Source organism: Rhodnius prolixus, unplaced genomic scaffold (assembly GCF_049639745.1).
Source record: "Rhodnius prolixus isolate KJV_2025 unplaced genomic scaffold, Rpr scaffold_12, whole genome shotgun sequence".
NCBI classification, from domain to species: Eukaryota; Metazoa; Arthropoda; class Insecta; order Hemiptera; family Reduviidae; genus Rhodnius; species Rhodnius prolixus.
The window spans coordinates 8,070,862-8,095,214 of record NW_027411635.1 but is presented as its reverse complement, the minus strand read 5'-3'; the positions used below and the strand labels follow the sequence as shown (position 1 = coordinate 8,095,214).

Here is a 24,353-nt window from a genome sequence, read left to right as displayed (position 1 = left end):
ATGAGGGTAATAATATGAAGAACTATTTACGGAAGATCATACAAGTTCTAGCGATTGTGATAGCGTTGAAGAAATGAACAGTCGATTGGAATTCGATGCAATCGTTGAAGATGATACTGCCGCATGTTTGGATTCCCAGTCGATTATGGACAATAGGCTGCAGAAATTCGAGGAGAAATTAGAAGTTTTAATGCATAAGTACGTTTTTTATGAGTCTGTCATGCTCCTGAGTCAAAGGGTTAATGGCTGGGTAAAGTCTTGAGCTTCCATGACCATTTGGTTTACCCGGGTAAGATAGCCATAAATAAAAGAGTCTTTAGCAAAAACTCTGTTTTGGTTGAGAAAAACCAAGGTCATGAGTTTTTCAGTACGTCAGCAGCTCTCTAAATTACTATAGAGGTATGGTTGGTTACCCGCGTGTACGGGATAACACGAAAGTTAACCTGTGATAGATGCATATTGGTCACTCGACAACTAAAAGGTATTCTGAGATCTTTGCTTTTCAGATTTGTATAGGAGACAGGCAAGTATGTATCTTGACTTTCTATAACAGGCTTTCCTAATTTTCCCGTATCGTTTCCAGTTTCGCTAGGCTTGCTTAGATTAGCGCCGACTCTGTCTGTCATTCTTCTTTCTCAGAGCCAGTGCAGGAAAGACCTAAGTTTAAAGTGTTTTCTTCATTATTAGTGAGTCTTTTTTTTAAAGTTAACATAATTGAATATCTTAAACCGATCTCGTTGCTTTAATTATTGTGCAAACTTATTCTCAGAGCTAATATCATTAAAAATGAGACAGTGAAATATGATAAGCAATGTTTTCCTTCTCAAATGGACTTCCCACGTAAAAATTCTGTGGTAGCAACCTTGGGGTCGTATCATCAGCTCGAACAATCTGTATGGTTGCGACCTATTTCTATTTTGAGCGGATTGGAAATCAACAAATAAATTATGGCAGAAAACTCTCCCTTGGTAAAAACTTATTAACCTTTAAACCAAGGCGATTGGCATTCGGGTTGTGTTATTGCAATCTGCTTAGGGATGTAGACGATCACATTTCGGTGTTTTTTTTATTTTCTTTTATTTATTTATTTTTTTAATCTTTCGGCTCTTTGACAGCTTGGTCATTAGTCATTTTTTACCGGATTATGTGTTGCTATTCTTAAATTACGGTATAATTTTATTATTTTTGTAATTGTTGTATTAATATTGGCTCTGGCAATTGTACTTAGTATGAATTACAATTCATACTACATACACTGTACACAGTGTGCGCATTTAAAACTTACAGTAATAATTACTATTATTTAAACTGAACAATATTAATTTCTTTGAATCCCTGCACACCTTATTATGTCCTTTTTGTGTCACATGAATTGTAAATACACAGATCTATGCTTAGGATTATTTTGCAAAGCAGTAATAATAATAATAATGAAAAAAGTCACATAGTTATGATTTATCCACAGCCAATCTTTGAAGTTGGCAATTTGGCCAACAATCAAGTTAGCCGCACCTTGACTAAAAATTCTTAAACAGCAGATATTTATTTTAAATAAGAAAAAAACTAATCATCTAAATTAGTTTATGAATTTTAATTTTTCATTTGTTTTGGATGATTGTACAAATTAGCATTATTTAATTTTTTTTTTTAAATTAAAACCGTAGCTTTGGTAAGAGAACCTAAACTTTATAACCTCAACACTTTGGTTATAAAAAAGATCCTTTTCATGATAAATTCTTGTATATTTATTTTCATTACTTAAAAAAAAAAAAAAAAAAAAAAAAAATCAGATAACTACTTAAAAATTATCAGTGTAATTAATAAAATATAAAAAATTTGTGATAGGTATAATAATGGGGATTAGTTCATTTCGGTTAGTTTAATGTAATGTTAAAGTGGTGTCGGTATTTTGATAGTGTTGTTTGTGTTAAATTGGTTTTTGAATAAAATAGGTGCTTTTTTGACAAGTTTTAATTAAAAGAAAAAAAGAAACAGTTGAATATAATTTTAAAAACCTCTCGCACATACCTTAAGTATTAATAAATCTCTATCTCCTAAGAAATACTTATTTCTAGATTTCAAAATTTAAAAAAAAAATCCTGTGAAAATAGAAATTATTTCTAAATCTATTTGTTTAAATTAAGCATTATAACGATGAATACATTTAATGAACCAATATTTGAACACAAATTAGTAAAATTAAGAGGCTCACACCATAGTATAACAAATTTGTCAAATTGGTGTCTGGCAAATCACCAACATCACGAAAGAATTGTTACCATTTGGTTGAATGTTTTGAAAAGAGGTGAGTGTTTTTCTCCATCTGTTTTTCTTGATTTTAATCATAGTTTCGTAATTATACATTGTCTCTAAATTTCAAATAACTGCTAACAGAGTGAGTCCCTTGCTGAAATAATATGCTTCAACTCTGAAACTATCAGGTTAATGTAGTGCTTCCAAAGATCGCGAGACAGTGTCAGACAGACCCGCTGGTGAAGCCTCTAAAGTTACGTCATTTGGGGGAAGTGTGGGTGTCAGGCAAACTGATACGAAAAATTATGGGAGGCACGCTCTGATAACAACTCAGGCTTACGCTTTGCACACTTTGACAATAGCTTAAAGACAGACAGAGCTCCAGACTGGTGAAAGCCCCTAGTTGAGTTAGATAAATTCGAGTCCTACAAATAATGTCCTTTCTGCCGGGCGGCCATTTGGATGATCCTAGCTTCTTGTCGCGCCATTCCTGAAGCATATGGCATCGTATGGGATAGCCTATTTAGGTTAGAGCTGTAAGTTACAATGCTTGGGTGTACGCGGAGCAGATTTTTTTTTCTTCTAATTTCCGCGAGTATATCTGATAATTCGATTAATTTATTTGGCTCTTGATTATTCCCTTTTTTCAAATTTATAACCGAATGTTCTACTCATTAACTCGTAGCATATCGTACACATGGGATAAGTGGCTGGAATTTCCTAGCTTATGGTAAGTACTGCATGGCGAATCACTGGCCTATAAATTCATAGCTTATGGTATCGCATCGTAGCCTTGGAAACACAAACCCTTATCTTTGCGAAATATCAACTAGAACCAGATGCTAAGATTTTCTTTTAATTCATCATTTACCTCCTTATTTCTTTATCTTTAAGTTTATGTCTTATGTTTTATATATATTTTTTTGTTTTTAGTTAAAATAGAACATCGTGTCATCCTTTTCTATCTCGCAAACGACATAATTCAATATGCGAAAAAGAAGTCACTTCCTTTCGGTAATTCATTTGCTCCAGCTTTCAAGAAGGCCGTCACAATGGTCAGGTAAGTTCTTCATTTTCTATCACATACTAATAAAATCAATTACCTTGAAAAGCTGTTGAAAATGTGGTGGGGTCCGCGTTGCAAAAATAAAATCAACAAATTCATAGAACAGTACTGCATTGAACGCTTCTAAAAGCTGTTCGAGATTGTAAATATGGATTCGAGTCTCTCATACGAAACATGTGGTCATTTACTATAGTCCAGATCCAGATCAGTGTGAACTCATTTACTAAATCTACTCGTAACAAAAAAACTGAAACAGTTTGTGGGCAAAACATGTGACCATATCAGACAGTTCAGCTCTAACTTAAGCCATAAACTGTAACCACATTGACACAATTATTGCCTTCTGTCTTTCTGAAGTAGCCTCTACTCCTCGAGTATTTGCTCGTTCTCGTGCGGCTGTCTAAGCCAATTAGTTTGTGGAACATTGGTAAAGGGTTTTTAAACACTTTTGTAAGAGCTGTCACAGCCTGTGGATGTGGTCTGATTCTATCACACAAACAATTTAGCTATATAGGCGCTCGGTAGCCGAACGGTTAGAGGCGAGACCTACAAAGCTAATATGTATGTGGAACTGGGTTAGATTCCCAGTCTAGGCCTTAGATGTTAATTAATGTTTAATATGAGAACTTAGTAGAAAAGTATGTTTGTTAGTCACCTCCGTCCACGACTATCTAATTGGTAGTTGGACGTAGAGCCCGTCTGAAAAAATAGGCCTGAAATCCATATATATTTTTCTACCTTTCAGACCGAAACTTGAGTACGCTTTCTATATTTGGCATTCATACACAGCAGGTGAAATTAAATGATTAGAAAAGCTGCAAAAGAAATTAACTCGTTATCTCAAATGTTCAAATGTGCAATGACTATGAGGTCGATTAGGACTTTGAGGATTGACAACTGAAATGTGATCTGCGTTTTATTTTCAATATTTTTATATTACCGCCTGTCAGCCTTAGATGCATCGCAGTGTTTAAAATTCCTAATTTCTTTTGTCACATTCAGCGAATAGGAAAGTTGTAGACTAGTGTTTTAGGAGCTTGAACAATTCAGTGACTGAAGAGCTGGACATATTTGCATCAGATCAGAAGACCATCATAAAAAAAAAGTCGTACTTGTGACGATACAGTTTCTTCTTTATATATATATATATTATAAATATTATATATTTATTTATTTATTTTGTATAGTTATCGACACGATTTATCTGAATGTATGGATTAATAAATTTGGCTGTTTTGCTGTATGTGGATGTAAATAATAAAATAATAACTAATTTTTAGGGAAGAAACTGTGCGTCCAAAAATAGAAAGACTGTTTTCTATTTGGAAACAACGTGGCGTCTATGATGAGGATTTTCTGGAGGTCTTAAGTGGGTTATTAACTAGAGAAAATACGAATGTAGTAGACAATACGGACTTCCGGGTAAGTTGGAGTTTTTTTTTCTAAGTAAAATCTGAGACTTATTACAGTAGCGTATGTATATGAGTATTGAGATTGCTTTTTCTTCAAACGGAACGTTTAAATACTTGGGTCTCTGATATTAATGTGCTGTGCGAGAAACAAGCAATCTAATAACCACATAGCTTATCTCTTCCCTCATCCCGTACTTGACGTGGTTATTAACACTTGGGCCGATTACAAACTCTTTTTTCTATCTTATACCTAACCTATATAAAGATTGCAATCGGACAGTTTTCAGTTTTGTGTCATCACCGGAAATTCGTTTTTACCCATTGACGTATGAGCGTTTTTCTGCAGGTTTGTCTACAATCTGATAAATCGCAGAAACCTTTATTTTGGTTATTTTTGTTTAGTCGCTACCATGAGACCTTAAAGTGAAAGTTTGGGCAATATCAGTCTACCAAAGTGCCAATTTACAAAATTTCCGATTTTTTAATTTTCGTTGGATTTTTAATGTGTTCCATGATGGATTCTCTTTCTCTTATTCTAATGTTATTCAGATTTCGGTATCTGAACAATTGACTAAAAATAATAATATTAAGGTTACAGCATTTTATAGCTCAGTTATTTGGTTACGACCAAATGTAAGTGACAATAATTCCAAATTGCCTTTATCAGAGAATATTTATGACTTACTTCAGTGACAGACTTCATCGTTTTCTCTGAGGCATGGTTATCTTTCCCTGTCAGTATCGCTGAATTTTTCTTCAAAATTATGTAATCCAGAGAAATGATCGTAGCACATTGCATACTCAGAGAAGGTGGATGTTTATAGCTGATAAAAAGAGTAATGTATTCTCAATGAAATTGATCAGTTGGGGGAATTATGCATTTTCACACCGCTAATATAAACATTGTCAATTAGTATTAGTGTTGTCTATCTTATTTCAAATTTTCCTCTCTTCTTTTATAATGCTTGTTCTCATCAGGGGCCAGTAAATTTTTTGTCGCTTTTGTTCTTCTGGATTTCTTCTGGCGGGTGATTTTTACCGTAGAAAATGCGAGCATTACGGCAATGGTGCATCATTTAAAGACCATGCACAAAGAAGGAAAAAAGAAGTGAAATTATTAAATCTGATTTCGAAGGTTGCCTGATAATGTCTTTATCAGAGAAAATCAAAACGGCGTTCTCTTTTATCTTGGTTTTCTCTCCAAATAAATCAGTGCTGAATGACGAGATAACGGAACTTCGTGTGATGGTGGGTAAACATCATTCTTTTTTAAGCATACTTATTAAATTTGAGGAATCTAACTTGTCTAAGCGAAATCGCTCGCCATTTTTAAAAAATATGATGGCATTAATAGGTTTCTTTTAGGAAGTCCCTGGAATCTCTTACTTTTTCTTTCTGATGCTCCTAACATTGTTGAAGCCTTTTATGAAATTATTGACATAGCAGTTGTTAACATTTTCTTACCTTAACAAAACATCGTTTAGTAGTAGATTCTCAATTTGGTTTTGCACAGAAATTATATAACTACACACAAAAAGCAAGGAGTTACACAGAAAATTTTAACATTTATTTCAGAGAAAGATTCAGAGTGCAGCAGAATAAAGGCTAGAACTGAAGGTCTTTTTAAGACAGGAAAATAAAAAAATTGTAATAGGATGAAACATTTGTTGCCAACTAAATCCAGTCTTTTTTTGAGTTCATAAGAAATAAAAACAAAATCCAAACTGCTACCTTGTTTTGATTGAAAGATGGCATTGCCATCAGAGATTCTGCTGTAACAACTAATGATTTTGCGTCAATGTTCCAGACAGTTTATGCTCTTCCTGCAGATGGTATTATAGGTCCGGTTATCTCCATTAATTCTACGTTTGAGAAATCTTCTTCTTCCATGGCGCTACAACCCAATGTGGGTCTCGGCCTCCTTCAACATTGTGCGCCAGTCCTCTCTATTTTGCGCTGCCAATTTCCAATTGTTTGAGAAATCGCCTGAAGAAATTCGTGAAGAGATTAACTTATGAATATTAAGGCAGGACTTGGATATGATGGTACACCTCCTTTTTTCATCTACAAGTGTCCATCATTTGTATGCCTTCTCATAGTTAAATAATTAACTAGTCTTTAAGAACAGGTGTTCTTTCTGATAGATAAGAAAAAGCATATAGAAGTCCAATCTCTAAAAATGGAAATTCACTGTCAATTGATGACTTTCGCCGAATCTCGAGACTATGTGCCTTCAGCAAGTTTTTAGAAACTCACGTTCTCTTTCTCTGACTCTGTTTTCACTGAAAAGTAGCACCGGATCCTACCTTCTACATATTTTTTTAATTTAAGGCGCGTCAAAATCTGAGATCATTTCAGGGCATGCCGGCCTCCGGGCAGTGTTTTCTCGTTACAGACAATACTGTCTCATCACCGAACAATGAGCTGTAAGAAGCTCCCAGGAAGAGAAAATCTAAGGACTAGCTACAGCATTATTACCACGGAAGATTCTCTCGTAAATAGATCTGAAGTTATGAGGCTGATCTTGGAGTACTCAAGGACCAGGGATTATAATTTAAAAAGCACATTGATAAGTGGGAAAGAAGGCTGTCAAATTTATGGGGTTTATTTTAAGGCATTGCAGGGATATCAACAATTCCAGAGCCCTCAGATTCAAATGTTTCTGCATTGTCATGACTTAACTTGAGTATGCGTCCAGTTTTTGGAATGTGTACACTGCAGATGAAATAAGCGGTTAGAAAAGCTGCAAATAAAAATTCAAGTTCAAATGTGCATTATCTAAGGGGTGAGTTGGGAAATAGCGTACTACTATTTCCACCTGTAAGACTCAGACGCGTCCAATGTTTAACATTCCTTATTTCTTCGGCGCACATTTAGCTACTAGAAAAGTGATAGATAGATGCTCCAGAAACTTGAACAATTCAGTACTCTCATGCTCGACTTGTTCGTATCAGATAAGATTAGCATTTATTTAAAAAAGGCAAGAAAAACTACTTTTAGTCGTAACAACTTGTGAGTGTATAATTTAAATAGAGTGTAATTTCTCTATTTTTGTGTACTTGTAATTGACTCAATTTGTCTTTTGTGCTACTTCAACGATTTTGGCCTTGTAGCTGTTTGTAGATGTAAATAAATAATTAATTATTGGGGCAAATGAAATTACAACTCTAAAATTCAAATATTGAAAAATTCTTTTAGATTTTCACGAAAACCTTGCAACTATTTTTTTAAGTCATGGTTTACGCATTGTAAAGCAGTGTGCCTCACATTTTCATTTGGAACTTTTTATTTTAATGTAATCATTACAATATTTTTTTCTTTTAAGAAGGGTGAGTAACTGAAGAAATTTTAAAAGTAAGTGTAAAAGTTTCAGGTCTGACATAGCCGCAATCTCTCATTTTTCTTGTTTGCAATTCAAATCTTCTTGATTATTTATTTTTCTTACAGCCCTGTGCATTTTATTCGAGACTAAGGAGCTTCAAACAGCTGGAAGATGGTACTAAACGTAAATTAATGCTCCTAACCCAAAACCCTATCCCTTTGGCGGACATTGAGAAAATGAGGAAAACATTTAAGGGTAAGTTGCTAAAACTTTAATTTAAAAATAAAGTTCTATAATACATAAAGTTGTTTATTGCATTTTACAGAGCGTGACGCCGTATCTAGTTTAATACCGGTAGTGGAAGAAGGTTTAAAGAAAATAAAAGACTACACAAGCGCCTTGGAAGAGGAAATGAAAGAACGTGCAGGACTTATAGAATTATTGGAATCTGCAGAAAGCTATTTCGATGCCCAACACAAAGAGGCGAAAGTTGTGTTTAACGTAAGTTACAGCCTTTTATTTTGGTAAACTCACTTACTTAGTTAAAAAATAGTTCTCGGCTTTTGTTTTTCTATATTAACCTCTCGAACTAAAATGATATACCCAGGTATATCGAATATCGTGCCAGCTTAAATCCACTGCTGGCATCGTTATTTATCATCTTGACAATTTTGTAGAGAGAATAGAGTCAAAGGAATTTTTTATGGCATGCAATAACACATCTAGTTCGGACGAGTGTTGTTAAAGCAGTTTTTGAGATGAAGGAAAATTAAGGCTGCGATGGAGTAGTTTGTGGTCTCATGATAGGTGAATGTGCTGGGAGATAAATCAGCTCAGGTTCCTGTAGGCATACTCATATAATGAATTAATCCCTACTGTCGATTAGTATCGACGCAATGAGCGAACCAATGCAAGAAGCAAGAAGAAGAAAGAGGCAAAAACTATTTATTCAAAAACGAGTTAAATAATTTTAATTTTATTCACTAACTTTATCTAACAGACGTAGGAAGCCAGTAGGGCTTGAATCTTCAAAATTAATTTGGAAAGGTGGTCAAGAGATATAGATATAAGGACGTGAAATATTTGAGAATGGTCCTTAATAGTAAATTGAATCGGAGGTTTCACTTGAAGAAATTTGAACTAAGGCCAAGAAATCGTTTTGCAATGCGTTGGAGTAGATCATAAAGTTAAGCCGCAACACGTCGATTGCATTTTCAACACAGAAATTAAGGCAAGAAGGCTCTATGCCATGTTTTTTAAAATGCTATTATGTTGTGGCTAGGTACTCTTAAAAGAACAAATATTAAGTTTGCTGACCGAATAGCGTATGGCCTGTGTAACCATTCCTGGAGTCATGAGAATTACGCCTATCTTCGCGATGGAATGTTACCCTTAAGAAAACTGCTGCTAATACTGAACTAAAATTTTCCACTCCCTTTCCTTTGGCGGAAGGTGGGTTTTAGCTAAGTATAACTTTGTGCCTGCTAGCTTAGTGGAGGGGGGTTCGGACAAGTAGAAATCTTATACAGGTTATGTCAGCCAGGAAAAGTTAAGGAGGCGATCGGAAAGACAAGGGGACTGATAGAGAGAAATAAAAAGAAAAGAACGATTGAGAAACGGGAGAAAAAATAAATTAATGAAAGTTAAGAGTTCTGCGCTCAGCGAGCTGCAAACCTGTGACTGTGGTGACGTCAGCGGGATATCTAATCCACTAGATTATACCGCTCTCTGCTGAACGCCTACCTTCTTACACATTGATACGTCAATTCTCTTATGGGGAAAAAAGAAACTATGACTTTGATTTACATTTACATTTAAATCAAAAAGAAATGTTCCTTATAACAAAAATTAAAGTGCCCTTATCCAGACATAACCAAATGAATAACAAACAAACAAAAAATCACCGAAATTATAAAATGATTTCTACTTCTTTCGTTAGATTTCGTGAGGCCATTTGGGCTTAGAGGATAAAATTAATTATGTAAATTTTATGTTGAAAAAACCTAGACTTGAAATCGTATTTGACGTGAGATGGGAGTTCAAAAAATTTCCCATTTTCCAGGGTAAACGGGACAAAGAGAACTTTAATTTTGGGTTAACGGTGGCGAAAAAAGTTCTCAATTATTTTATGGATGGTTCCTGGCAGGAGCTCGCGTGTTTAGCAGTTGTCTGAATCCGAGGAAGCTGCGATAACTGTGGCATTTGGCGATTTGCCATAGTTTTCCTGGTGGAGTATTGTGGAATAACAGAATGCTTCGAGGCTCTGTAAAGGGTCCAGAATTATATAACGAAGATAGAGGACTCTAAGCTGGTAGGAGAATGCAGAGGATGAATCTGGTTTAAGGAAGTAGTTAGACACTTCTGGATCCTGGACATTCAGTAATGGAGGATAACAGAAATGTTAATGAATGAATTTGCAAGGTAGCGATCTAGCTCGTCATAGTGACCAGAACCTTCTCTACGGGATTATCAGGAAGAGGGTGCTGAAGGGATTGGAGTGCCTCTGGTAGGAGATGAGAGGCTTCAACAGGCCTCAATATAAGTAAAATACAGCCCTATTACAAAGTAAAGTCTCCTAGCAAGGTACTTACTATATGAGGATTTTTTTACTTCCAGACTATCGGTAAGAGTAAATATTTGATGACGTCAAATTTGCGACTTCGAGTTTTCACCTGTTCTACAAAAATCGATGTAATATAAATACAGTGAAATGTATATATGAACAAAGTAACTCAAAAAGGAAATCCCAGGAGTCTGAAACATAATATATAATTTGGTCCAACCAAGGTATCCGACTGTAACTTAGCGATCAAAAGCTTTCAACCGGAAGTACCACTTTACTAAACTGATTTTTCACTTTTTTGAGATTTACTCGTATTATCTCTAACGATATATTCTAGACTTTGTAACATGTTATATTCATGGTGGTCTACTACTCTTATTGGTACCATTTTCAAGGGTAATCCGATTAAGGAAAATTCGGGAAAAATTAATGGGCTAAGTTCCTACTAAAGTATCGACTTCCGTTTTTTTAAAAAAACTGTAAGAAGCTCCTAGGAAGAGAAAATCTAAGGGTCAGCAGCTGGATTTGAACCCGGGACCTCCGCGTGGGAATCCAATACGTTTACCGCATCCCTTCCCTCGACTTCCGTATTGTACACAGTCCTGTGTCTTACCTTTTGATGGTAGTGTTAAGTGTGTAGCTAAAATCCGAGTTAAAAGAAAATTTTACTACTGAGCTTACATGTAGATGAAATAGCATTTTTTAAAAAATAATTTTCGTGGCAAATAATTTTTGAGGGCATTCTGTGGAAGGATTTAGGTTTCTCCTAAAGAGTGTTTATGGTATAATTGCCGTTTTACAATTTGAATAATATTATATAGTAAGAATTAAAAATGTTTCACTATTCGGAGTTTTAAATGTATAAGGATCTCTCCCATAGAGAGTGCTACCACTGGATAGTTTCTCTCCTCCTGCTCTCCTCCCGCACCAGTTCATCATAGTCTTCATATTTACTTATTTTATACTGTATACAGATTGTAAATAACAAAATAAATTTAAAAAAAATTGTATAAGGAAAAACGTCTACAATTGTTGTGGGAGAAATTCTTGTGAGTGTTCATATCAGATCTTAAAATTAAAATTACTTCATTTAATTTGATGTTTTCCTATTCTCAGGCCTATAAATGGTTCGGCTCTCGCGTAAAAGGTGTAAAGAGGAAACTTGAGGAATGCGCCAAGGAACTTCCTAGTCCTCCATTGTCGCCTGACATAAATGCTCCATCTCCTTCGTCGAGTTCATCACCGGATGAAAGTGGTGGAAACGATATGCCGTTCTGTCAGTATACTCCTTTAAGAATCTTAAGAAATTCATAGTACTCAAAGTTCTCATGTTAACTTTTTGTTTTCTTGTCTGTGGACCCACAGGTAGGAATTTTACTTCAGGCAGGTCGCTTATGGATGGAAGTTCATTGGCTAAGGACGGTCTAGCCAAAGCACTCAATGAGGAAAACCCAGGAAAGGTAATTGTGGGTTTTATGAAGTATTTGTTGGCCAAGAGATCCTTTGAACCCACGGAATCTTTGGAGGAATTCTAAATTAGGCTACTTATTTTCCATTCGCCGCTTTCAAGTATTTTTTTGTAATTGTAAGCCAAGAAGATGCCAAACAGGGGAGCGTATAGCGTGTGAAGATCTCACTGCACTCTAGGCATATATGCGCGTTGGCTTTTCTTTAGACCTATCCTTTTTTATTTTTATATATTGTTGCTTCTTGGCTGAGGTATAACAAAACTGAGGTGATTAAAGTAATTTTGTGTTAAAATCATTGTCATATGCAGTCTGTAAGGCTTTGCTACAAAAGGCTCGCTTGCTTAGGTTTAATTTAGCAATTCTTGGGTTTAACAGAAGTTAGAAGAGCACTCATGACTTGTTTAGGCTACTTAGCTGTTTCATAACTAGCTTCTTCTTCTTCTTCTTAGTCAATCCTCGTTTACCTTTCAGTGTCGAGGTGCCTTCACTAAAACCTTCCAGCTATCCCTATCCTCAGTCAAATTTCTCTTTCTTCTCCAATCCAAGTTTTTCCTTCCGAAGTCCTCCCTCACTATCCCTTCGTATGTTGTGCGCGGTCTGCCCCTGCCTCTTTGACCCTGCATCTTAGCCTCATAACAAAGTCTTGCTATATGGCTTGTGTCCATCCTCATCATGTGTCCAAACCATCTTAGCCTGTGCTCTCTCAGCAGCTCTCATAACTAGCTACGCTCACTAAAAAGTTACTTTGCTTGGCTTTATCTTAGTTTTCTTCAGCCTTAAAACTGTTTCCTTCAGCAGAAGATATATATTAGGACGGACTATTCAAGATAGCTTTGTTAGAAAGGTTATCTTGCCAGGCTTAATTTTTCAAGTCTTGCAAGTTGAATGTGAAGGAGTGGGCAAGTTTAGGGCTTCTTACACTATCTATAGACTATTGATTCTGTTATTGACCTTTTAACTTGATGGATACTTTTTTTGGGTATTGAAAAGCGATCATTTAATTTAAGCCTATTTTTTTTTACCCATTTTTCGAAAAATTTATTGCCTTCTTCAAGGAACATTGGTTTATTTAGTGTTCTTGTCTATTTAACTACCAAATAATAATCATTACTCATTTATTACACAATTATTAAATCATCATTGTAAGATGGTGTAATTCAACAGTTAAGAACACTTAATAAACCAATTTTACTTTTAAGAAAGCAATAAATTGGCTGAAACTAAGGTGAAAAAAAAGTTTGTTCGAATTAATTACAAGCTCCTTAATATTCCCGAAAAATAATTCCTATTTGACAGTGTTACGTTCTTGGCAGTTTTACTATTTTTCCTTTTATTTTATTATTGATAATTATCTACGATTTTTTCCAGTACTTATTTTAGGCATTCTTGAGCTGCTCAATTGAGCTACTCTTGTAGTAATCTTGGACTGTATAAAGATGTTTAGAACTCTTGCTATCATAGCTTGATTAAAAAGGCTTTTGTCATATAAAGCCTTGACCTTCAGCTATTTCTCCCTTGACTTAAATTAACCTGGTCTTTCTCTATTCGTAGGTGCCTTCACCAGCTTTAGTATATGCTGCATACAATCTAGAACCAGCCGGCTCAACTATCTGCAAAGTGTCAAGCCGATTTTATCCCACAGTTCTGCCTCCACAATCCATGAAACTCCCTCAACATATTGTCTATGATCATTTAGCCGATAAGTCATTGCCTAGAAACTTACACTCACCAGCATTACTACCTACAGCGTACAGTTCCCCAAGGTGGGCTGGCTCTATGACTACTAGTTCACCTTATAGTGCTACACCTGTGCTTGATCACATTGAGCCTAAAGAACATAATGTTTCACCTATAAATAGTCAGGTAATCTTTTTTGCAATAGTAGTGGTGTGGAGTGGTGCAATGCCAATTTCGGATGAAAGTGTTTAGACAATAGTAAAACTAAGGGATTTGTAATACGAATTGTTAGAACATTCCTATCCAGCAAATTGACATCCTCTGACATCCAACTATTTCGAAATTTAAAGAAATTTCATGAAATGAAAAGGTTTTGAGTCAAATGAAGAGGTGTTAGCTGTCGAAGTTTTGTATTTCTCACTTTCCGAAAGCCTTTCACTGCCATGCCGAGAACTACCTTGCCCTTGTATTAAAGCAACGCTGTTCAAGACTCGTAAATTAAAATGATTTTCTTGTAAAGCAATGTCACTAATGTTAATGTAAGTATCATGTGTAGCATTCATTACTCTTATATTATGGTAAAATAACCATTTCCAAGTTGAAAATAAAACCTGGTGTGAACAACTTTCGCTCACCTAAATTCTTGAGAGGTTCTAACTTCTAAATTTTTTCAAACTCCGAACTTCAGAAACCTACTTAATTCTTACTAAATTAGCCAGATATTAAAATTACAGATCATACAGAAATGACACATCAACCAACCTTTAATATTTCTGGAAAAATTCTAAAAAGAATGGGATAAAAACCATACAGTAAATAGTACATCTGGTTGCAAGAATTTCCTCAATCTAGGTGTATTGGCAAATACAGTCAACCCTTTTTATACAAAGAAACAAAATCGTAGGAAAGCTATCGATACCTTCTCCTATCTGTGTTTCTTAATAGACAGTCCGGTAAAACAATCAGGATAAGATTATTGAGACGATTTCTTGGTTAACGTAAATCAGCATAGTGTGTTTTCTGCAATGTGACAAATTAATGTAACTTACAGGATAATTTTCTTTTTTAAGGGAACTACAGTTGAAGACGTAACCCGTTCACAAACATTAGACGACCAAAATATGACGTTGTCGGCTTTATTGAAGTCTTTATTTCCTGGCTATGGCGCGTCCGAAACCGGTAAGATGGGATATAAATAATCTAAAATCTACATTTTTGGACCGCAGTCATTGTTTAATGATGGTAATGTTGGAAAAACAGAGAATCCGGTGAATGTCGCAACAGTATTGGAGGTAACAAAGTCACTCTCGTCGGAAACCACAAACCCGCACCACGTCCTGGTGACCAAATTTCAAGACTGGACCGATTCGGCAGATATAATCAAACGTGATGTCGAATTGGAATCCCAGGAATCACTGCCATCCTTTAAGAATACTGGCTACAATTTGACCGAGGATGTGGTTTTGAATTCCGTTTTTGATGGAGAGAACACCTTTAGCGATGAAAAAAGGTAGGTGTACAACACGTTTTAGGTAACTAGTAGCATATGTGTGAATCCACTAAGACCCATGCAATAACAAGAGCTTCAGATTTTACTTATCCAATTGTGCTTTCTTGATGCTTTTTAAAAAATGACTTTGAACTACAGATTTTGTCTCAATAGGTAACTCAAGGTCGTTTAATGAGTACTAGTGTGTCTCGGAGCACCAGGTTCTTCTTAAATTCTGGTTTCTAGACTCTTTTGAAAGAGCTTAGTTGGGTCAGAACGTTGGACGGGGGACTTAACGTCCAAAAAAACTTATGCTTTTGGACGGGAAACTCGTAAAAATTGGTTCACGTTTCGATAATTTGAAACGATTGCATTTCCTTTTAGTAGGTGTAAGAGCAGGATGGCACTTTAACGTTAAGTATAAAACTCTAACCCCTTCTTCCTGAAAAGGCTTTAACAAATCCTGGCTAAGATTTACAAAGTTATAATTAATAGTTTAAAAGGGAGCCTCACATATGTGACGTAACTCCGCTCCTATTGGATGCACAGCGACGAGAACCTAAAAAGGCACATGAATATAAATTTCCTAATTTTTTTAAAAATTATTTAAGGCGCATTATCATCGGAGCTTTTTCAGTGCACTGCCGGCTTCCGGACAGTGATCTCTCGTTACAGACGTCACCGTACAGTGAGCTGTAAGAAGCTCCTTGAAAGAGAAACTAAGGGCCAGTGGCTGGATTTGAACCCAGGATCTCCGCGTGAGAATGCATTACGCTAACCGCATCGCTAATCCCTTCCCTTCCTAATGATAATTATAATTATTTTAGTAATTAATAAAAAGTAACTACCCACGGGACACGAACTGGAAATCTCGCAGCTACTAGTCCAAATTCATGACCAATACACCAAACCCGCCCGTTAATAACCGCATTTATTTCTATCCATTTTCCGAAACTTTGCATTTATACTTCAGGGATCACTAAATACAGTCATAACTGAGAAAATATATTGTACAACAAAGTGTCGTCAGTGAGAGGCATTGAAATGATCTTTCGAAGATGGTTGTAATCATCTTGGACTCGCTGATTATTTCAGTGCTGACTTCCAGCTCCAGACTACTAAGTTTCAATAGGGATGTAAGCTGCAGATGCCGTTGCAGTACTTGTTATTGCTGACTCTAATTATTATTTAATTCACGATACGTCAACATTTGAGATCATTGGCTCCTGGAGTTTCAGTGCACTGACAGCATTCAGTCAGTGTTCCCACAGCTCATATTATTTGGATAATTACTTCGTATTTTATTGTAAATAATTTTTCAAATTATTTGTTGCTTTCTTCTGTATGAGCGGCAAAGATGTGGATCATCGAAATTTGATTAGTTTAATTCGTAATTTCAACACTGACTACCGTGCCACAACCAATAACAACCTCCAAAACAGTTTTTATTAATTTATTTTATTTTTCGCCTGTACATATAAAATAACAAAAGGCACGTCAAAAAATATTTCGATTTCCTACAATAAAATTTTTTTCAAATGACTGCAATATAATTCACTCACTGAACCTTAACCAGCAAAAAACACTACTCACTTCAGTTCGAAGTCGTCAGTGCACCAGTTTGTCTCAGTAAAATCCTTTATGCTATAAAAACAGTTGGTTATATGAATTTTTTTTAAAAATCTTTCAAATTTTTTAAATTCCAACAGTCATATAGTACATTTTGTGGGATTTTCTTAAAAATTCTTATTTATGCTAAATTCGGAAGTAGTTTGGTTTTCTTCATCCTTGTCACAGATAAGTGAATATTTTTCTTCGCTACTAATGTAGTGCTGATTTCCTCTAGTTATTATTTCTTTACTTCCTTTTTGCCTTAGAACCAGCTGGTATACATACAGAGAAGGCAGAGTCTTGATCTGTAATTTTTGAAAAAGTGGTTTCTCGCTTTCATTTTTTGTAGCTTCTGTTAATTGCTCTTTTTTGCAGTTGAACTTGCATCAGGTGTAAATCTCCCATAACACTGTTCTACAGCTCATTCTGGAGTGGAATATTGCGAAATAAACTATTCTTAACACTTACAAATTAAACTTCAATTCTCAATTTTCTCAATAGGTAAACTGTCTGAGATAGGCTATTACATAGAGAATCAATATAATTTTTCCAAGAGAGCTGGCTTTCAATCTAACTACTAGAATGGGTGTTGTATCACCATCCATCCCTTCCTTCTTAATAGATGCTGAATGTTACGTTCGAAGTCTTTCTTTCATTTAGTTTCAGCTATTTTTCCCCATTAACTCTTTTTAACATATTTTTTTATGTGCTTTCTCAGTTTCTGTAGTAATGTCCCTTCCTTTTGCGGTAAGTGTTGTGTTGTCTGCAAACAAAATATGTCTTGGGAAGAACTATTCCTATCATTTATATTTAATTAAAATAAAGTGGTCCTAACACAGATCTTTGCGGGACACCACGCTTAATTTCTCTTATTTCAGAGTCTTCATGATTAAAATGTACGTACTATCTTCTAGAAGTTAAATATTCCTGGAAAAAGTTCGATGAAGTTCCTTTGATTCAGTATTTTTCAATTTCGATAACGAAATTTCATGGGACACCATATCGAAGGCAAAAAAAAAACTGACTATACATCTTGCTTTGTTTTCATGAGCCTGCATTATTTCTTCATGTTTACAAACTGCACCATAACCAAGCTGTGAGTCAATAATCAAATTATTCTGTTCTAGGTGAGTTAACAACTGACGGGCCACTATTATACATAAGTATACCAGACGTTCTCAAACTTTTTTATTGCCGTAGCTCTTTACTTTCGGGAGACTGTAATTATATCAGTTAATAAATGTAGACAAAAATATATTAAAATCTTCTATTGCAATCTTCTGTACTTAATATTAAATCCCAGTTAATCTGGCTCATTAGAAAAGTAACTAAAATGTTCCTCTTACATTAAATCTTACCTATCTAATATTTTTCTCTCTTTTAACTTCCAGAGTTTCAGCTATGATAAATTAGCGAGGTGATCACTTACACGGTGGTTCACCACCCCTACATTGCATTCTTTTAAACTGAAATTTATCATTATATTACCTAAACGAGAATTTAGCCACTTTCTGTAATTGTTATAAAAAAAAATCCACAACTATCACATACTTTTCTAAAATCAGATAACAACTTATTACCAGTTAATAGCTTAATATTAAAATCATCTAATATCTTAGCCTTTTTCCTAAAATTACTAATTTAATAAAAAAGTTTATCTATCCTATCAATAAGTATATCACAGTCATAATTTCAATAATATTTCTATACTCTATAGCGGTAACTTCACAAACATACTCGTATTCCATCCCTAAACGTTCTCCAAAACTTTAAAATCCAAACTCGGTTTAATAAATATTGCCACTCTCCCGTGTGCAACAAAAAAGCAGTTGCTAGGCAAAAACCATCAGGAATATACAAATCTTTTTGACTTATCTTTAGCCAGTGTTCAAACAAACATAGAATGTCATAGTTCTGTACTTCTAATGCTGTTTTTTTTTTAAAATTTATTTATTTAGAAAGAAACTACAAAGTAATTACAGGAGTACCAATAAAGAAATTCTAGCTCCTACACAGTCTTAGTATTATCACACAGACTAAAAAGGAAGTAAAATTTTGAATTAGAGGGAAAAATTGCATAAAAACCTCTACAATGTAAAATAAAATGCTAGAGCCAAAATTAAACTATAGTCTGAGTATATGTTTAACTCTTTTATGTTTGTATTGAGGGTTAATATCGTATCTTCCTGTTTGGCTGTAAATAGGTATGTCACTGTCTTGTAGTTTGGTGAAAAATCTGTTTGTACTATTTTTAATTACGTCTTTGATGTACGTGGAGTTGGTATTTTTGTGGAGCGTCTCGATGTATGAGTCGGTGGCCAGTCTTAAGAATTTTGATCTGAAGCTTTTTTAGGTTGGTATTACAGGTTAGGTTCCATGCAGGGCAGGCATAAAGCAACATTGGCCTTACAATTGCACGGTAAATTAATAGCTTATTTGGGGTGTCAATATTTGAGTCCCTTGATGACAGAGGAAATAATTTCTTAATAGCCGCTTTTCCTTTATTAACGTGGTCATTTATGTGAGCTGTGAATGTCAGTCTCCTATCCATTAGACCAAGATATTTAATCTCTGCCTTCCAGGGAATTAGTAGATTTTTAATTTTAACAGAGTTAATTAGCACCGCTCTCCGCTTGGTAAAGAGTATGGCCACAGTCTTCTAAAAGTGCCAGCTTATTGCTTAATTCTTGCATATTCTGATGTAGAATGTTTATATCCTTTAGCTAGGGAGCACTGCAACTCGGCGAGGAAATAAAAAACGCCTCAAGTTCAAACTACAGTTCCTACACTTGGACTCGAGCTTAGACATTGAGACTTTCATACTTGGAAAACATTTACTGATGAACTTGTCAATATCTTCGATACTGTTGCCTTCTTTCAATTTTCCAAGATGTAACCTGGCTTTCTTTACACTTATTATTAACTTTTTGGAATTTTCAAAATTTCCTATTTTCACTATTTTTTTGATTGCCATTTTAGGCTTTACTACCTTCCAATCTCCTTCTTTGTCTTCACTTCCTTTAGCTACATCGGGAAACCTCTCATCTAAGATATTTCTTAATGAACACTTGTTCAACTTCTTTCATTTTAAAGCTTCTCTTTTTTACCCATGAACCTATTAGTGCCAGTTTTTATGTTTTTATTTTTACTTTTTTGAATACCGTTGAGAGATTACATTATAAATCACCATTACCTCTTCTATTTTGTTTTTACAGCACATTTCATATTATCAATTTCACGTTTTAAAGTTATCTGATTTTCATTAATTTTTATTATCTCGTAGTGTGGTTGATAAAATAGGTGTGCAGTCACATGAGCTGGCCGTGTCACTTTTCATATAAAAATTTTCTTTCAAATCTTTTATTTCTTCTATCAAAGAAGAAATAGTCAACATAGGATTTTTAAATAATTTATTAGTGAGGGCTCTTACCATAATCTTTCAAATTGTTGACCTACCAGTGCAGTTAGTTATTCACACTCAGTTAGGGTTGTTTTCACTTTGTCTCATTTCTAGGTAATGCAAATGAAACACTTACCACATTTACCGCTGCAAGAAACAATACTTTCTAACTTATCTCCCTTTTTGCAGACCACTCATTTAAAACCATCACATTGAGACGTCATGTTGTTTTTTTTCTTCGATCTTATCACATATTCGACGAGTTATCATCAAGTGGCGAACTTGGAAACTATTAATATGGATATAAGTGATGATGGAGGGATGATATTGAAGTCACCAAGATCACTGCCTCGGAAAACCACATTCCCGCACCACATTCTGTTGGCCAAATTTCCAATTTGGACAGATTCAGCGGATATGATGAGACTTGTTATAAAATGGGAATCTCCAGAATCAACGCCATCCTTTGAGAAGACTAACTACCATTTGGCCAAGGATGTGGATGTGAGATCCGTTTAAGATGAAGAGAACACCTTTAACGATGAGGGGTAAGTGAACAAACTTCACGGATTTTAGGAAACTAGTAGCATAAATGTGAATTTTCTGGGAGAACTTATGTGTCTCTCAATATTGATTATTGAATTCATTAAGATCCATGCAAATATATTCACTAATGAATCATGTAAACATGTATTCTTCGTAGTCATAACGGCGAATAAAAAAAACAAGTTTGGACATTCTGAACATCCGTATGGTGACAGCATCGTTGCCCACAGCGCACACATAAATGCACTTAAACTTAATTATCACTTTAAAGAAAGTTAAAAAAAAAAGTATTTGTTACATTCTGCTCTGTATTGGAATCTGAGCTTCAGATTTTGTCTAAATTCTTGCATCAAGATCCTTTGTGCTAGTGTGTCTCGGATCTGTACAAATTGTGCTTTCTAGGCCTTTAACCTAAAAGCTTGGTTGTGCTCAGAGTTCGAACTTTTGACAAATAGTGTCTTCCAGTTAAAAAGTGCTGGATTACTGGGAGTACCGAGCTCTTCTACAGTCGGGGACACTTCATTTGGTTAAATAGCATTATTCCTTGAACTATATAGTCGTTCGTGCTGTTACCTTTTTGTATTGTTGACCATGCGCTAAGATAGATTATTTGTTGCAAACATGGTATATCCGAAAATTATTTAGCTCCTTTATTTAACATTTTTTAAAATATTTATTTAGTTAAATACATATGGTCGAAATGTTGGCAATTAAAATATTTTTTTTGAAACTAAAGTTTTTGTTTGATCGAACTTCACTTCTCCTCACAGAATGGGAAATGGAACTTCGTCATTATTTTTGGGATAAAGGCAGCATCAAATGGTTTATTAAGAAACCATTCTCAACTGTACTTAATTTTCACTTTTGCTGTTTCCACTATTTTCTATAACAAAGTGATGTCACAGAGAGTTCATGGAGTGGGGATAAAAACTATACTTATTTTGTGTATTATTATTTTATAGCACTCTTATTTGTGAAACATAGTTATTATGTAAACATAGTTTAACATGGTTTTATATATCGTTAATATATATAATTTGACTAATTATTTGTTTGTTTTTTCCATTTTTCCAGAGTGGATGGCAGAGTTGTTGATCATTGAAATTTGATCAGTTTAACTGGCAATTTCGACATTGATTATCGTCCCATTACCAATAACCTCCAAAATCTTATATTTTCGACGCGTCACCATCAAGTGGACAACTTGGAAATTATTAATATAGATATAGGTGACGTTGAAAATGAATTGCAACAAAAAGTACAATCTACTCCATCATTAGGCACATTGACCGTCCCCCACCATTGTCCCTATCACTGTCGCCAATAATAATCAATAATCAAATCACCTCCATTAAATAATCATCAACAGCCTTGCCTGCCCTAACAAACCCATAGTCATCACAACCATAATTCTCCTCACCATCATCAAATACCCCAAATAGTACACCAACAATAACCACAGGCGCCACACACAACTATGTCTCTATCACCATTACCTCCACCACTACGTGTATACAATTTCCACCACTACACCTCCACAAATGTCTTCACCTTAACCGCAACAACAGCAGTATCCTCTAAGGCATCCTCATCGCCATCTCTTTTTTTGTTTTGTTTTGAGATCTCCTAAAATGTAATTTTAGTTAATTAGAAATTATAATGTAATAATGTAAATCAAGTTTAAATAAATGAAAACAAAATTTGTAGATTACCTTTTTAAAAATACAAATTCTATGTACTATACCTTGTAAATCAAAATTATATTTGAAAATAGTACATTATAAATAAATATTTGCAATATTATTGGAAATATTCCCCCTGTGTTTCTTGACTGTTGTAAGACCATCTATTTGCCACCTGCTCGATTCCTCTTTTAGATTCCTATAAAGTTTAAATTAAATTTCAATGTTGACAATTTACATTGTAGTAGCTGCATGTTGAGGTGTAATTTATATTTTAACATCTAAAGGGTTTGTAAAATATAAACAAAATAATAACTACGTTTAATATCAAAGTTATCAAATTCTAACCTGCCCTTTGTTTAGTAACGATCTAAACAGTGAAATGGTATGTATTCAGTTCATTAGGTAATAATAGATATTGCTCAGCCTTCCATCTGTGATATAGAAACTTATAGGAAAAGACCAGCTTATAGGAAGTTCCAGTTCATATGAACTGTTCACAAGGAAAAACTTGAGTTTTTCTCGTATAATTCTTTTTCCGTGCATTGTTGATCTTAATTTCCTATTTTTGTTTACTGTTTGCTTCAAAGCATGCTGATGCCAGAGTCATCGTATTCAATACCAGAAACAGTGACCAGCGTTACTCGAGATCGTCGATTTAGCAATACTCTATTCTTTTTTTTGTATTCTAAGAATTCTTCAGTTGTAGCTCCCCATAAATTAATACCGGTTATCCTAGCATAGAATAAGCCAGATATTAAGTGCTTTTTAGAATTCCAGGCGACAACTTATCTTATTATGTAGTATGTTATGTGAAACCAAGTCTTGCTTAGTCCCCCAAAGCTAACAGCTTATTTAATAACATACATATTTCTGTGTATTAAAATGCATTTAATATGTCCTCTATTAACTTACAAACTGCTTCTGCAGTGCTGTATTCTTTACTATTATCAAACTGTGATGTAATTTATTTATCCTCTGCTAGGTATTCTGACCTGAAATGATTCTATTATTTTCGACATAACTGGAACTAACAAGCTGTCCACGACACCTAGTAAATGGTAGTTGGACATTAAGCCCCGCTTGAAAAAATAGGCGATTACCTTACTTTACTTTAAATTTTTTAACTAAACAAGCATTGATGCTTCATCGTTGGTAAATGTAATTATAACTCTACTTTCAATATTTAAATATAAACTTTTCACAGATTATATGTTTACATAGAAGTCTCCATTTATCGCAGCCTTACTTTTTCTTAAAAAAAAAATAATAAATTCTTGAAAACCCGATCTAAAAAATCAATATTTGGTGGAATGATCATTACTATTAATATTACATTATTCGTCTCTAATGCACTTATTACTAATTGCTTTATTGAAAAACTAGTGATCTTGTTAATTGCAGTATTTACAGCCAGTTTTCACGAATATTTGAACATTGCGTGTTGAGTATTTTGCTTAAGTTTCCATATAATTCCTGGAAATAAATTTATCTGGGAGTCTCGAAGCCGATGTTCGGACAGACAGCATACTATAGTTAACGTGTTCCATTAGGTATCAATGGCAGTCACTTAATTGCCGACACTTTGAAAATTTTAATGTATCGTCGACGAAATAAACACAACAGCGTAACATTAAATGACCATGCGTCACTTTCCATTATTTCATTTATTAAATAAAAGTTTACATCCAATATAAGCTGCAATTTTTCCATTTCTGACCCTAACATAGTTATTGAAAATGTTATTGTAGAAAAATATGTCCTGAGAAACTCTCTATTCTCTCTTTTCTATGGTACCTCTTTAAGGGAATGCCATTCTTTCTTAACACCAACTCATTCAAAATTAAAGTTTCCGTTTTGATG

General features: G+C 34.6%; 1 protein-coding gene across 4 annotated transcripts; it reads left to right on the top strand.

Moving 5' to 3' along the window:
* On the top strand, positions 1 to 22,620 carry LOC141461867 (regulation of nuclear pre-mRNA domain-containing protein 2-like). 4 transcript variants are annotated; one of them, XR_012463048.1, is made up of 12 exons: positions 1 to 198; positions 3,187 to 3,313; positions 4,600 to 4,741; positions 8,179 to 8,308; positions 8,379 to 8,554; positions 11,733 to 11,892; positions 11,982 to 12,076; positions 13,637 to 13,948; positions 14,833 to 14,941; positions 15,023 to 15,272; positions 20,452 to 20,810; positions 21,883 to 22,620. XR_012463048.1 is itself a non-coding variant. In XM_074143284.1 (11 exons), exons 1-11 carry the CDS (start codon positions 2,155 to 2,157, stop codon positions 17,991 to 17,993), a joined length of 1,656 nt encoding a protein of 551 aa, XP_073999385.1. In that variant the 5' UTR covers positions 219 to 2,154; the 3' UTR covers positions 17,994 to 20,512. The 4 variants fall into 4 exon arrangements, 1 of the variants encoding a protein (XP_073999385.1); XR_012463047.1 differs by lacking the exon at positions 1 to 198 and adding an exon at positions 221 to 2,305; XM_074143284.1 differs by lacking the exons at positions 1 to 198; positions 21,883 to 22,620 and adding an exon at positions 219 to 2,305 and having other exon boundaries at positions 17,990 to 20,512.
* Positions 22,621 to 24,353: the final 1,733 nt, after the last annotated feature.

Excerpts from the sequence above, each read along its gene's own strand:
- LOC141461867 (XM_074143284.1), top strand. The coding sequence starts at position 2,155 with ATGAATACATTTAATGAACCAATATTTGAACACAAATTAGTAAAATTA. Across the intron at positions 4,742-8,178 it reads TAGACAATACGGACTTCCGG|CCCTGTGCATTTTATTCGAG; the intron begins GTAAGTTGGAGT and ends TTTTTCTTACAG. Across the intron at positions 8,309-8,378 it reads AATGAGGAAAACATTTAAGG|AGCGTGACGCCGTATCTAGT; the intron begins GTAAGTTGCTAA and ends TGCATTTTACAG.